The sequence below is a fragment of the Anas platyrhynchos genome, chromosome 16 (genome assembly GCF_047663525.1).
Source record: "Anas platyrhynchos isolate ZD024472 breed Pekin duck chromosome 16, IASCAAS_PekinDuck_T2T, whole genome shotgun sequence".
In the NCBI taxonomy this organism is placed as follows: domain Eukaryota; kingdom Metazoa; phylum Chordata; class Aves; order Anseriformes; family Anatidae; genus Anas; species Anas platyrhynchos.
This window is the reverse complement of record NC_092602.1, coordinates 7,881,237-7,894,742: the sequence shown is the minus strand read 5'-3', so window position 1 is coordinate 7,894,742 and position 13,506 is coordinate 7,881,237. Positions and strand designations below refer to the sequence as shown.

Below are 13,506 nucleotides of genomic sequence, written 5' to 3'. Positions count from 1 at the left end.
AAGCAAATTCTTTACTCATTTGCAAAGACACAATTCCAATTGCTTCCAGAGATATGGACAGTGTACCAGAGGGAGCATTTGACCTAACAGCGGTAAAGGCTACACTCTGACTACTCCACAAGAAAGAGGACAGTGGTTCTCATACCCTAAATAGTACTATATATATATATATTATTATTAATGAGCAAGAAAATAGGTTACTAACAAAATAGTGAGGTATATAGGAGGCAAGAGGATCATTGAGGGTTGAGATTTTGACAAGAGCAGGGGAAACGATGAAGAAATACAATCTCTTTCTTTAAATATTTGTAAAGGCCAACACATTCTAAAACACCTTTTCAGGACATGAAAAAAATAAAACTAAAAAAAACACCAACAGCCGTCCCAGTTGTCTCAGGACTGCAAGGCATCCTTTTGTTATCACACACACTGAACTTGGAAATTACAGATACTGAAACCGATGCTGATAAAATAGCTACCTCCAGGAAAGGATGAGAACTTTGACAGGGAGCTGAAACTATGTAGCTGCTACTAACTGGGAAGATCTGTGATTTTCAATCTTCAGACAAGAAATGAGAGATAGAAAGTCTCTCTGAAATCAGTTTCTTCTGTTGAACTGGTGTTTGAGGGATCGTACATAGAATATAGAATTGCATCTCACCTGAGACCAGGTACCTCTCCAACATCCAGCTCTGTTTCATCCTCTTTTGTCATTCCTGAGCTATTCTGAGCAAGGGAATTCCAGCTCCTAAAGAAACAGATTGAAGGAAGCAATTAGCCCAAACACACCCAGAGCATTAACTACAATTGCAGGTAGGTACTCTGGCTCTTAGACTGGGATTATACAAACTATTATACTCATTCTCTACAAAAGCAGGCCTTTTCAAGGCTGTAGAGGCCGCCTGCCAAGCTCTACAGAAATGCACACAGGCTTTCATTAACCATCCCTAGCAGGGAAGATTTCTGTGGGGCTCACACTTCTCTTTCAGGCTGTGAGGTTTCACAGGTCAGCCCACAAAGAGCATGGCATATAGAAGTGCTGTACAGGAATGGCTGTGGTTGAGGTGCGCTGCCATCCTGCCCGATTCCAAGCAGGATTTTAGATAATGACAGGAACACAAGCATTCATGCCTACTGTCAGCTTTGCTTAGCAGGAAAAAAATAGATATTCCTTTTGGGCTGTCCGTACATTTTAGTAGGACCCAGTTTATAAAAAAAAAGCGCAAGAAACTGATTACTTCACTGGGGATGGGAATATGGAGGAGGTCAGCATATGCGTAGGATAAATATCCTCCTGCTGCAAACTTCCATCAGTCAGTCACCATCAGCTGCTCTGCGGGATAAAAATGTCTCAGATACTGCGCATACAAACATCGTTAGTGCCCAGCTCATTTGCAGCGCTTGCTGCAGTCCAGCAGGATCAGCCATGAAGTACAAGGGGATTTCTTGATCAGCCCATTGCCCTTTCCTTTTTTTTTCGTCCTACTGAACCTTCACCTTCTCCCCTTCCCAATGTTAAAAGTAAAACAAAATCTGAGCAGACAACAACAGTCATGAGAATTACAAAAGACCTGACCTTACTCTATCTTCTCTCAGGGGATTTGTTGGTTGCTCTGCAGAACTTTGACCAGATCTGCTCCAAACTCTTCTTATACTGTCTTCCCCTCATTTGTCACACAGCATCAACGATGCAGTGCAGACCCACATCTCAACCCAGTGCCAGCAACAGAAAGTCACTCTGGCCTGAGGGAGGAAAAGGAGTGGCTGAAGAAGGGCAAGGAGACAAAGAGAGGAGCACAGGGAGGAGAAAAAGGCCAAGCAATAGCTGAAAACAAAAATCCCTTTCTTTTTTCTCTGCATAACTTCTTTCTCACACTTGGGTTCCCCCTGCCCCTTCCCAGGTAATGGCATAAAGTGGCCAGACTGTTGGGGCAGAGCTACAGCTTTACATTGCAACCGACTCCAAAAATGACTTTTCAGTTTCTAAAGCTGGGGAAGGGAAGGGGCAGGAGGTAAGAGCATCCCTGAGGAAGCAAGGCTTCTCCGGCAGAGCTGCTGCAGCAGCAAAGCTATTAATAAATGTTTGCAATCTTTTAATCGTTCTGCTAAATTGCCATCTTGTTCTTGCAAACCCCATAGCGTGTCAGTGCAGCTGCCTCCTCCCGCCTGCCTCCCCGTGTTCGTGCATGTGAGTGAGGGGGAACATCAGGAACATGCTCATCTCCGAGGGCTGCTGCAGCATTAGAGGGAAAATGATTTTGACAAGTGACTTTTAAAATCGTCCCTGCTCCAGAGTAAGCGGCCCTATTAGTTACATCTATTACCCACACCTTCACTTGGTTTCCCTTCACGGCAAACCCTGCCTCCTCAGCCCAGACACTGAACTGCCCCGGGTGAAAACATCACGGCCGACCTACTGAGTCTTGGGACCCGCTGCCCGCGAGACCACGTCTCTTCCCGTGCCACTGCCCTGTGGCTGCAGCCAGCAGTCACTTGGCCTCAAGCAGAGACTCCCAGCAACACATTTTTGTCTGCTTTATCCAACCCACCTGAGCTGGAAAGCATCAGGATACAACACAGACATCCTCTGCTTTTCAGGCTCTTACTGCAGGGTCAGTTAATCACAATATAAGTGGACTAGAAAGCTCTGATCCTATTTATGGCAATAGATAACGTTTCAGGATGAAAAGGATTAATACTTTTAAATAAATTGTCTGTTTTCCTCTTCACGTGGCTGAAGTGTACCCATTATTGTCCAAACTAGCACATAACAGACAAAGAAACCTTCCAACGTCATGGTGGAGATCAGCTTAATCCTTTGTCTGTTTCCTCCCCCGGCTCAAACTCTCATCTTTGTCCTAATTATAAGAGCATTGGAAATTATCATGGTTTAAAAAAAGACGCCAGCTTATATAATATTCTTCTTGCTTATTAATGATTGCAGGAGGGAGAGCCTTGCGCTGTGGGAGTTATGCAAAGCAAGGCTGAGCCATACCTTGCCGGGCTCCACTGACTGCCGGCGTGGAAGCGCGCCGCACGAGGCTGGCCGCATATCACCGGCTGTAAGGGCTTGCAGGGATGACAGGCCCGCTGCACGCACCTGAACGAGGAGACACGACAGGCGTCACATTCACTGCGATTAGCCTGGGGCACTTCTCAGAGGCAGAAGACTTGAGGCGAAGTGACTTTAACCGCGCCGCGATGTGCTAATCCCCGAGACGGCGCAGCCTGAAGGGTTTGATTGCTGCACGGAACGGCAGCTTATGAATAATAATAAAGAAAACATCAGGCGGGATATTGGTGACACAGTTACACAGTCCTGACAGCCAGAAAGACAGCCTGCCTGGATGTGAAGTCCTTAAGTCCATTACTTAGTCAAAAATCACTTCTATCCTGTCCTCTGAACATCATCCCCTGTATAAAGCCGCAATGTGTGAGAGGCTTCCCAAAGAACGAGGCTGGAGATTCGGTACGTGCTTCACACGGAGAGTTTGCTGTGTTTGTCACTATGGTATCGTGCTGTCGGAGAATGTAGGGTAGAGTAGGAGGGAATGTGAATGGGAGCAGGAGCTCCGGATCCATGTTATAAACTCCTGCAATTTTATTGAAAAACGAGCTTCAACATACGGTGACACCATCAGTCGCTGCTGCTCAGACAAGCAAAAGACTAATTAGCTTTCTTGCCCCCACGCTTACCAAGGAACACCTGCACCCAGCAAGTCCCCAAAACAAAAAAAGCTCAGTACGTGTAATTTAAGTAAATTAATTAAATGATGTTAAAATGCTTTCGTTAACATCTGGGATGTGACTCAGGGGTGCCGATCACCTCACAACGCAGGTTACAGAACACAAAGCGTAGCTGAGAGAGGTCTGTGCATGGAGATATAAGACATAAAGCAATATGTACATAAAGCAGTAGGGCTGTTGAGAGCTGCAGTAGGAAGTATGCTGTAGAGGAATCTAATAAGCACTTGAACCCATCCCCACATGGGTTTGGGTTGTTTATTTAAATCCTACATCTTCAAAAACACCTCACAATTATGACTTCACTGTCTGCCCCCCTGCTTGCCGTGCCCAACGCTGAGGGAGTTTTAGTCTGGCCATGGAGTTAGGGTGGGGACAGGGGCAGAGAAGGGACGAGTTAAAGGAATTGAATCCTGAAGACCCTTCACAAGATGCACAGAGTTTCTCACACGGGTGTATTTAGCAATAAATAGTGAGGCCACACAGAGAGTGGTGGACGTGTAGAAGTTTTGCTGGGCATCCCACGTCCTGTGCCAGCCCTGCTGTCCCACCAGCAGTGCCCACCCTGTCACCTACCCTGGGAAGGCCCCGGGTGCCCCTTGGGGTACCAGGGAAGAGGAGCCAGGCGGGGCAAAGCCACTGCCTCCTGTGGCACTGCAGGATGCAAACTGCTGCCTCTGCACACCCTGCGTGGGGACACACACACATTTAACTGCCTGTGGCTTAGTTTCGTGACCTATAAGCACGTACGGGGGTTAAGCTACACAGTCCACAACACCGCTCCTTGAAGCCTCTCACGTTCTGCCCCCCACAATCCTGAGCTTTGCTGGCTGGCAGAGCGCCGCTTGGCTCGGCTCGGAGGCAGCGGCAGCCCTGGGTGCTGCCACGCAGCAGGCACACGCTGAAATGGGGGGAAAAGTGAGCTCCCCTCGGAAAGATGGAAAATGAAACCAGATGCCACCAATACGGAGAGAAAGGAGAAACGAGATCTGATCCTTTAGATGACTTGATGGAAGCTGCTCATGTTCAGAGCAAATTCAGCCCTAATTAAGTCACTACTGTTACAGCAGGATGAACATGAGCTTCGAAGCACCACAGGTATGAAACAGGGACAGAGGAGGTCACGTAGCAACAACTGCTTGGGTTGCAGCACGTGCACGATGGAATTTTACTGAGGTGGCCTGAGGGACGTGCCCTCGGTCAGCCGTCCCCAGCTCATCTCAGTGCATCAGGCACTCCACGAAGGCTGCTGCGTGCACCACCAGGAGCCTGGGAGCAACCAGCAGCAGGCAGAAGTCATCTCGAGAGCCAGCTCAAACTCCCGTGCCCTCAGGGCAGCTGGTGGAGTCAGCCCAGCAAATGCAGCAAGGTATTTTTTTAGTTTGTTTCTGTCTCCACAGTGTGCATAGTTAGGGAAAGCGACAAATATTTACAGCCTCTAACTCAGGTGCAAATTCAAAAATAAAATAAAAACAAACCAGAAAGCCCCAGCAAGCTTCCCAAAATAGGTCAGATGCTTCTGGTGCTTTTTGTCTTCTGCAGTCTACAGCAGCCGTAGCCCCCAGAGATCTGCCCGCGCTCACTGGTCTCTGTGAGCAGCCCTGACCAGCACAGCAGAAATAAAAAGAGTCGCTGCTGATTCTCCCCCACCCAAAGCTGCGCCTCGCTCTGCTTCCGAGGGGCTTTGACTTGCTGTGCCGGGCAGGGGGGGGGCTGCAGCTGAAGGTGGCTGGAGGCCAGAACAGGCGGGTGGGGAGGGCGCTGTCAGGCTGGGTCAGGCAAAGAGCTGAGATCCTTGTGCCCCAAGCAGGCAGTGACTGGCACGCTCCTTGCTCCGAGCTGACACCAGGACATGCCGAGACCCTGAAACTCCCCAGCCCTACCGCTCTGAGCAGCTCCCCGCAGCTCCTCTCCTCTGTCACACGCTGCTGCTGCCCTGCTGGAGCCACGAAGCAGCCACGGGTTGTGCAGGGCTGCTCCTGGAGGCCTGTCCTTGCGCTCAGCTCCGCTGCTGCTGAGCGAGGGGTGTGCAGGGAAGTGTTTGCCTTCGTCTCCCTCATTACAGAGCTGAGTGCTCTGCGGCAGGCAGCCCTGCTCCTGTGCTGCTCGAGGCTGCTGGAGCTGAACATAAAGCCACGCAGAGAGAAGGGTTGTTCAGCACACGGCAACAGCAGCAGATGCATCTCACTGCAAAACAGGGCCACGGCTTCACCTGCAGAGGAATTGAGGGGCAAGAAAAAGCAGGGCGCACGGATCTGTTCTGCCCTCGGAAAAATCCTAATTCTGCTTTTCACCTTAATCCAAATATCTCAACATTCTCCACTTTTGGCAGGCGCCTCTGCCTTCTTGCTGACCCCCTGATGAAGTGCTGCTTCCTAAAGAGGTGGAGGCTTTTGTTTGCTTTTTTCCTCAAGCTTCCTTGGCGGACAGGTAAGCCAAGGGGTGTTTGTTCCTGGAAGCTTCCTGACGAAAAGCCTCGCGGCACCAAGGCTGACAGCCGGCCTCGCGGATCGCATCCTCTGCTGAAGCACCACTCAGCAGAACAAAACAAAGAGCCCAGCCTCGCTTGCATGCTCCAGGACCTGGGATATCTGAAAACATTGCTCTGAAGCGCAGGCTGGGAACGGAGGAAACCCTCTGAGGCCATCCTTGGGTTTAGAGCAGCCTTTGCTGTAACTTCAGGGCTGGCAGTCTCCTCCCTATAGGTGGCAAGAAGCTCAAATCCCACTAATGCTATTGGGCTCTCTGCGAAGGAGCAATTTTTCAATTACTCCTAATTAAGAGCAATTACCCTTTATCTTCAGAGACCAGAACAAAGAATAATTAATCCATCTGAACATCCCCGTGAAGGAGGCATTAAGGATGGGTTGGGTTTTTTTCCACACAGCAACTTACGTGGCTCACTCAGTGCTCCCAGATGCAGAAAGGGAAGGGAGAAGCAAATCCCAAACTATCAGAACAAATATTCTGGGTTCTGCCTTTGAGTTGGGAAGCAGCCGTTTGCTTCTTGCAGCAACCTGCTGCAGACGAGGAGTGTGCTGCCTGTGGATTTCACAGATAGGAGCAGTTTTACTAATTTGATAATTAACAATGTTCAAGGAAGCTTTTTACCGATCTTTAACATATATCTGCAAGCAAAGTACTTGCATTATTCCCGTTGCAGAGCTTGAGAAAACCAAGCTCAGAAGTTCAGGGCCAGCTTCGCAGCACACGCGGCCAATATCATCCTGAACAGAATTTTCCTGCTCTTGACTATTCAAAAAAAAAAAAAGTGAATTTTATATTTTGACTTTCCTAAAGGAAACAGTCTAAGATCATGCTGCAAGCTGCTGAAAGATGCAGAAATAGAATTTGTTTCAAGCTGCAGCCTCATGGGTTTGCAAGATCAGGGTACCGAGGGCCCAGCAATTCAGAGCTGCCCTCAGCTCTGCCCTGCGCACGAGGAAGCACAGGGGAAGCGCTCTCAGGACAGTTCTGGAAGAAGAAAAAACAGAAAAAAGGACCACAATAACACATTCTACTGCAGCTAAGGAAGGCTCTAATGCTTACCAAAGAAGAGAGTTTATGATTAGTGATTGTGTTAAGATGATAAAAAGGGATAGGCTTTATTCTTAAGTATATTGATCCCGGGGCTCCTGAGCTACGAAGGGGGCGTAGAGAGGAACAGAAAATGAGGGAGTGGGAAGGAAGGGACCAAAGGGAGGGGGAGGGCGGCCCCTGCCTTAACTGAAGGCATCTGCCTGAAAGGCTCCAGGCCAACGTGCTCGGAGAACGCACTCTTCTGTCTCGGTGACCTTGCGGAGACAAACTGAACAAACGGCTTCAGGCGACATCGGGCAGAGAATTTCAGAAGCAGTTTTAATTTTCGCCAGATTGTTGTGTATGTGCAGCTGCGGGGTTATCTGGGGACGCAGTGTGCATGCAGTGGAACAAACCATAGCTGTCACCCCAATGCCACACCTGATGGCAAATTTAGTTCAGTGCTTCCAGGGGGGAGCAAAACCATGGCTTGGGCTATTTGCGGAAGATCAAATTGTGCTATCACAAGGATGGAGAAGCAGCTCAGCCTAATTTTACCCCAGAATGTAATTACTTGGCTGAATCATGTGCAAGCAACATACAGGACTGATGCTCCAACACAATGTGCTCTAATATGTTCCCTCTACTCACACCATGCCCTTGCTCTGAGTCTCCAGTCTGACAGCTACTTACTCTGAACAATTTGTGTAATCCCTTTGTGCCTCAGTTTATTCGTTTACAAAATGCAAACCTCCTGCCTAAAAAGAGTACAGAGATTCAGTAACGGATCTCTGTCTTCTCACTGAACACATTTGCTGGCAATTTTCATTATAGCAAATACTTAGAAATTGTAAGAGCTGGCTGCCTGCAACAGACGGTGTGCATTAATCACCGTGTTTATTGCAGCTTATTAGCACAATTAATTGTACACAATACAAATGTGATCTAACCCATAATCTGGAGATTACGAATGCTGCGTAAATCCAAAATGAAGGTCTAGGTCTTCAAGTAAAATGTCAAGTCATGAACAAAAACAGTAATAAGAACAACCAGGCCTGCTTGGGAATATCCCCTCCACGTGCATACTACTGCACATAACAAAGGTGAGCTTGGAAAACGACCTCAGCATCCCTCCTGTACCCCACAGCATCCAGCCTAAAAGTGTCAGGATTTGTTTGAGAGCCTTTCTTGAGGCGGGGGCTGCTGGGCACTGAGCTGCAGGGCCAGGGCAGAGCTGCACAGCCCAGTACTCAAAGGGCAGTCCCACGGGAGTGGGCAGAGGAGGCCAGAACTCCCTTCCTGCAGTTGTTACCTCGGCCATTTCCCAGCCCCACTCTGCATCTCAGGTCAGCCAAGGAAGGGCTGGTGGGCTCAAAACCCACTCAACTCTTTCTGACGGGTTTTTAGGGCATTTGGCTGCTCAGCGCAGCTCACAGCCTCAGCGAGGCACTCGGTCTCCTCACGCTATGCCGAGAGAGAATTCGGCTTCTGTTACCAAAACTCACCTTCCCAACACGCATCCGCTGCCTGAGCCCAGCTCTGCAACAGCCCACGCAACTGCTGCGATCTGGGTACTGGGGGTTCAGCCTCAGCCCCGCTGGGTGGTCACTTATCTAAAGCAACATTCACTGGAGGGGCAGCTGGATACAGAACACCCCAACCAGCGGGCTCACACCTGCTCTTGCTTGACCTAGTGCTGTAACTGTTCCATTAGTGTAGCGCTGTGTGGACAGGAACACAAAGTCAGTCCAGAGTCTCTTGCTCATCTGTTCATCTCTGCCCAGGGCCAGATTGAAGACAGGCAGTCTTAGAACAGCTACATGGACATGGAGGGAAGAAAGTCTCACTGGTGAATCTTTGAGGCCTCTGAAGTAGCTGAACAGTGACAGCAACGCAGGACCACACAGCTCCAAAACACACTTTGTCCTGCTTGTCACAACACATCAATACCAGCCATTTACAGCATTTACTCTATTATTCTTGAAATAAAATCAATATGCAGACCAAGGCCAGAGAAATTCAGCCTGGGAGTTTATCAAATTCCCCACGTTGTTGGACAATCATTGATGAAACGATTATTCTTTATGCACTGATGAAGAATCTTCCATACAAAGCTCTCAAATTGCTTTACAAATTGTCTCTAATGCATACAGGGAGTGCGACGTTATTTCCCCCTGTCCTGGTATGCTCTGTCCTTCAGAGTTCCTGTTTCACAAGCTGTTCCAAGGCCACATTGCCTCTCCAGGTCTGCAGGAGAGACATCCATCCTCTCCCTTGGCAGGTGTCTTGACCCACTCTTCAATTCAAATTGCATTTTCTGCATTTTTCTCTGTCAGATCTTTTCTTAGGAGACAGTTTTTTTCCACCTTGACTGTACAACTCACCATCACTTGTGACAGTCTCTTGAATCACTGACACGAATCAATACAGCGAATCTTGCAGAGGATGGGGCGAGGAGGTAAGAAAACAAATGCGAAGGTGTTGCAACCTTTTAAGTCCTGCGCTTTCAGCTCAGCACACCACGAGGCCTGACTGGAGTCATACAGCCAGTGCTAACACGAGCGCTCCACAGGGAGCTGTGGAGGCTCAGGGCTGCTCTGTGCATCTTCCAAACCAACAACAGGGAACTAAAGGCAACGTGCTACATGAAACGAGGCAGGGCAGGGCTCTCTCACAACACTGCTCTCTCTTTGCGCTGTGTCTCTCCTAATCAGCTTTCTGGACCGAAAACTGAGGCTTTCGCCGTCCGTAGCGCTGAGCAGGAGCACACAGAATGCACATGTCCTATTGGATCACAGGGCAGAGTGCACTCACGTGGGCTGCCTGTCAGGGACCCAGCTGCGCCTCTGCAAAAGGAGGGGAACGAGGGAGGGCACGAACAAAGCCTGTCAGAGGGCAGGGACGGGAATGCCACTAGACACCGAGGTTGCAGCCGCGCTGGGAGGCTCACCCAGGGCCTTGCTCCTCGTTCACAAACTCATGGTTTTGGTATCACTCAGAAGTGTGGGAATAGCTTATCACCAAGGAGCTCGCCGCACTGATGAGTGGAACTGATGGTTTGATCCAGTCACGGGTATTAAAGCACAAAGCAACACGGCAAAAATCCATCCTGTGGGGTCTCTCCTCAAGGAAATGCTTCTACCCACATCAGCACCAGAAGCCAGCAGATTTCCCAGTCCCTTTCTTCACGGTCCCACCAGAAAGGTCTCTTTTTACTGGACTTGGTGCTCCTCTCTCTTGAGGCAACTCTTGTTCCGCAGCTCTCAGAGAAGCCTGGCAGGAAGGGCGAGCACAGGCGGAGACGCGGCGCAGCGGGCATCCGTTTCAGAGGGCAGAAGTTTATCACTCGGGACAGGATTTCCACCAGCTTTATCGCCGTGCTCCTTGTCTGGAATTAAGGCCCCCAGAGGAGCTGTTTCCACTCTGAATTAGCAATGAGGCCGCGCTCGCAGCCCTGCCCCGGCTCACGGTGGGTGCAGGCAGCAGACACGGGGCGCACCCCAGCCTCACGGGTCTCCACACGCGGAGCCCGAGGGGCTCAGAGCCGTGAGGCGCTCACACTGCAGCCCAGTAAATTAAATTAAATTAAAGTAAATTAAGGCCGGAGCTTGTGCTGGCGCTGGAGCCGATTCCGTGAGGCACCGAGGGGCAGGAGCCCTCCTGGGACGGCTGGGCTGACGGTAATGAGGCACAAAAGCACCAGACCAGGGAGACTGAAGGGACACAGCCCCGGGAGCTGAGCCTGCTTTATAAAAATTAATTAGTTAATTAATTAATTAGCCCTCAGCAGGCTGCACGGCTCTGCCCACCCTGCGCCCCCTCAGGGTCCCCTCAGGGTCCCCTCAGGGCACCGCGCGCCTCGCGCGCCCCCGCGCGGGGGCTGCCGGGAAGGCGGCGGGGTCGCCCCGGAGGGGTTGGGGGGGGGCGGCACACAAGGCGCATGCGCAGAGCCAGCACCTGGAGGAAAGGGCAGGGCCGCCGGGGAGGTGTCAGGACGGGAAGTCCTTCCTCTGACCCCGCCTCCGCGCGGCGCCGATTGGTTGCGGCGCGCCGAGGCGCTTCTCCCATTGGCTGGGAGCCACGTCGGTCCGGCGGCGGCATGGTTCGCTTCAAGAACAGGTGAGGCTGAGGGCGCGGGGCCGGGCTCGGGCCCGGCCGGGCCCCCCCCGGTAACCGGCGGCCCCCTCAGGTACGTGCTGTGCCAGGTGGTGGCCGAGGAGCCGCGGGGCCGGTCCTGCATCGAGGAGCGAGCCGTGGGCAGCGCCGTCAAGGACGCCATCGCGCGGGCCTACGGGGACTACGGGCTGGCCTGCTGCTCGCTGGCCTTCACAGGTGGCGGCCGGAGGGACCCCGGGGGGAGGGGAAGGGACCCCCGGGAGGGAGGGGGAGCCTCTGAGGGAAAGGGGAACACCCCAAAAACAAGGGGGGACCCCCGGGAGGGAAGGGAAGGACCCCCCCGGGAAGGGACAGGGACCCTCGGGAAGAAAGGGGGAGTCCCAGGAGGGGAGTCCCTAGGGGAAAGACCCCCGGGAAAGAAAGGCCCCCCCCCGGGAAGAGGGACCCCCTAGAGGGAGGGAGACCCCCGGGAAGAAAGACCCCTGGGAAAGGCAGGGATCCCCTCAGGAAGCCCCCCCGAGGGAGAAGGGGTGACCCCCGGGAGGGAGGAGCTCCCCCAGGGAGAATGGGGAACCCCCCTGGGAATGGCCCCGCTGGAGGGAGGAGACCCCTGGGATGAAAGAGCCCCGGGAATGGAAGGGACCCCCCGGAAAGGGACCCCTCCCCAAGGAGAAAAGGGGACCCCCAGAAAGAAAGAGCGACCCCCGAGGATGAAGGGTCCCCCCCCCCCGAGGTGCCGGTGGTGAGCAGTGCCGGTCCCGCAGTGAAGTACCTGAACGCCTACACGGGCACCGTGCTGCTGCGCTGCCGCAAGGACTTCTACCGCCTGCTGTGCTCGGCGCTGCCGCTCGTCAGGCAGCTGGAGAGCCGCGGGCTGCGCTGCCCCTGCTTCCTCAGCACCCTGCACGTCGGAGGTGAGCCCCGGAGGGAGCGTGGTGGGCACTCTGCTTCATTAGAGGTGGCTTTAATTAAGGGACAGCAGCCCCCCGTGCTCAGACCCTCATTAATGCTGCAGGAGTCTTCATTACAGCGAGCAACCAGAGCAGCAAATGCTGCATTACATTAATTTTAAAAAAAAAAAAAAAACACGTTTTTAAAGTATAGCATTGTCCCTGTCCTGAAAATTAACCGCTTGGGACAAGGAGGTGGTACTACTTATTAGAAATTAGCATCATCACATCACTGGGGAAGCGCAGTGTGGACACGCATCCTATCCTTTGCCTTAATAAAGGTGGTACCCAGGGTATTTATTGTGTGATACAAAGATCTTCATGCTTTACATAGTAACACTTGGTTTCACGGTTTCAAAACTTGTTACATATCATTCTTGTGACTCCGATAGGTACCATAAGGTCATGCCAGAAATTCCTAATCCAGTATAACAGAAGACAGCTGCTGACGTTATTGCAGAACTGTACAAATGAGGGTGAGTTCCTCCAGCTGCTTTCCTGAAGAGCAGCCTGAACTGCTGGAGCTTTTGTAGGAGGTGCAGGGCTGCTTCCAGCTCCTGCAACCGAGAAATGGGCCTCTCTTTTCAAGTTGAGGACATCCAACACATGTGAAGAGCTCAAGGAATGACCCTGTGTTGCCCCCTTTCTTGCAGAGGAAAGACAGCGCATCCGGCAGTCGGTGTTGAGCTGTTCCCTTACAGAAGAGCAGTCTCACAGTGGAGAGGAGGAAGAGGAAGAGGATGAGGATGACGGCACAGAGACAGACTGAATGTTACTTGTTACTATTCACCTCTCTTCTGTACAGGTGTAATCATGATGATACCAATGATTTTCTGTTGTAAGTAAAGCAAGGGCTGGGAAAAGCACCTGTCCCTATTTAGACTTCATTTCCCCATTCCAGGTGTTGAAAAATAAAATGTTTTTTGTTGATTTTTTTTAAATTGTGTTACACTTCAGTGGGTTGTCTGTTTTACTCCAGGAATTAAAACTACTAAAGAGCACAGAAACTCGCTGTGATCTTCATGCTGAGGTAGAAGCGAGCTTTAGGCAGCTGGCACCGACAAGGAATGTATTTTTTCTCCTTCAGTACAGAGAGAGCATTAACATCTTTTAGTTTTGGACCTGATCTTCAGGCGCATCCATTGTTCAGAAGGATATCCATTGTTTTGAGGCACAG

At 51.2% G+C, this 13,506-nt stretch overlaps 2 protein-coding genes across 2 annotated transcripts in view; one reads left to right on the top strand and one right to left on the bottom strand.

Annotated features, from left to right (window-relative positions):
- CABP1 (calcium binding protein 1) overlaps positions 1 to 11,147 on the bottom strand; it is a 52,754-nt gene extending 41,607 nt beyond the window's left edge. Inside the window, exons 1-2 of the mRNA XM_072024166.1 lie at positions 8,769 to 11,147; positions 662 to 748 (exon numbers count right to left, since the gene is read on the bottom strand). The gene's annotated coding sequence lies outside the window, so the exon portion shown is untranslated. The remainder of the gene's footprint in view (positions 1 to 661; positions 749 to 8,768) is intronic.
- An 80-nt stretch (positions 11,148 to 11,227) lies between these two features.
- Positions 11,228 to 13,270, top strand: POP5 (POP5 homolog, ribonuclease P/MRP subunit). Its single transcript, XM_027469995.3, has 5 exons — positions 11,228 to 11,382; positions 11,453 to 11,595; positions 12,144 to 12,293; positions 12,722 to 12,805; positions 12,983 to 13,270. The coding sequence occupies exons 1-5, from the start codon at positions 11,363 to 11,365 to the stop codon at positions 13,096 to 13,098; spliced, it is 513 nt and encodes a 170-aa protein (XP_027325796.1). The 5' UTR covers positions 11,228 to 11,362; the 3' UTR covers positions 13,099 to 13,270.
- The last annotated feature ends 236 nt before the right edge of the window (positions 13,271 to 13,506 follow it).

What these genes read in the sequence shown, in the direction of transcription:
- POP5 (XM_027469995.3), top strand. Translation starts at nt 11,363, where the DNA reads ATGGTTCGCTTCAAGAACAG. An exon ending in ATGGTTCGCTTCAAGAACAG is followed by an intron (nt 11,383 to 11,452) that starts GTGAGGCTGAGG and finishes CGGCCCCCTCAG; the next exon opens with GTACGTGCTGTGCCAGGTGG. An exon ending in CAGCACCCTGCACGTCGGAG is followed by an intron (nt 12,294 to 12,721) that starts GTGAGCCCCGGA and finishes TGACTCCGATAG; the next exon opens with GTACCATAAGGTCATGCCAG.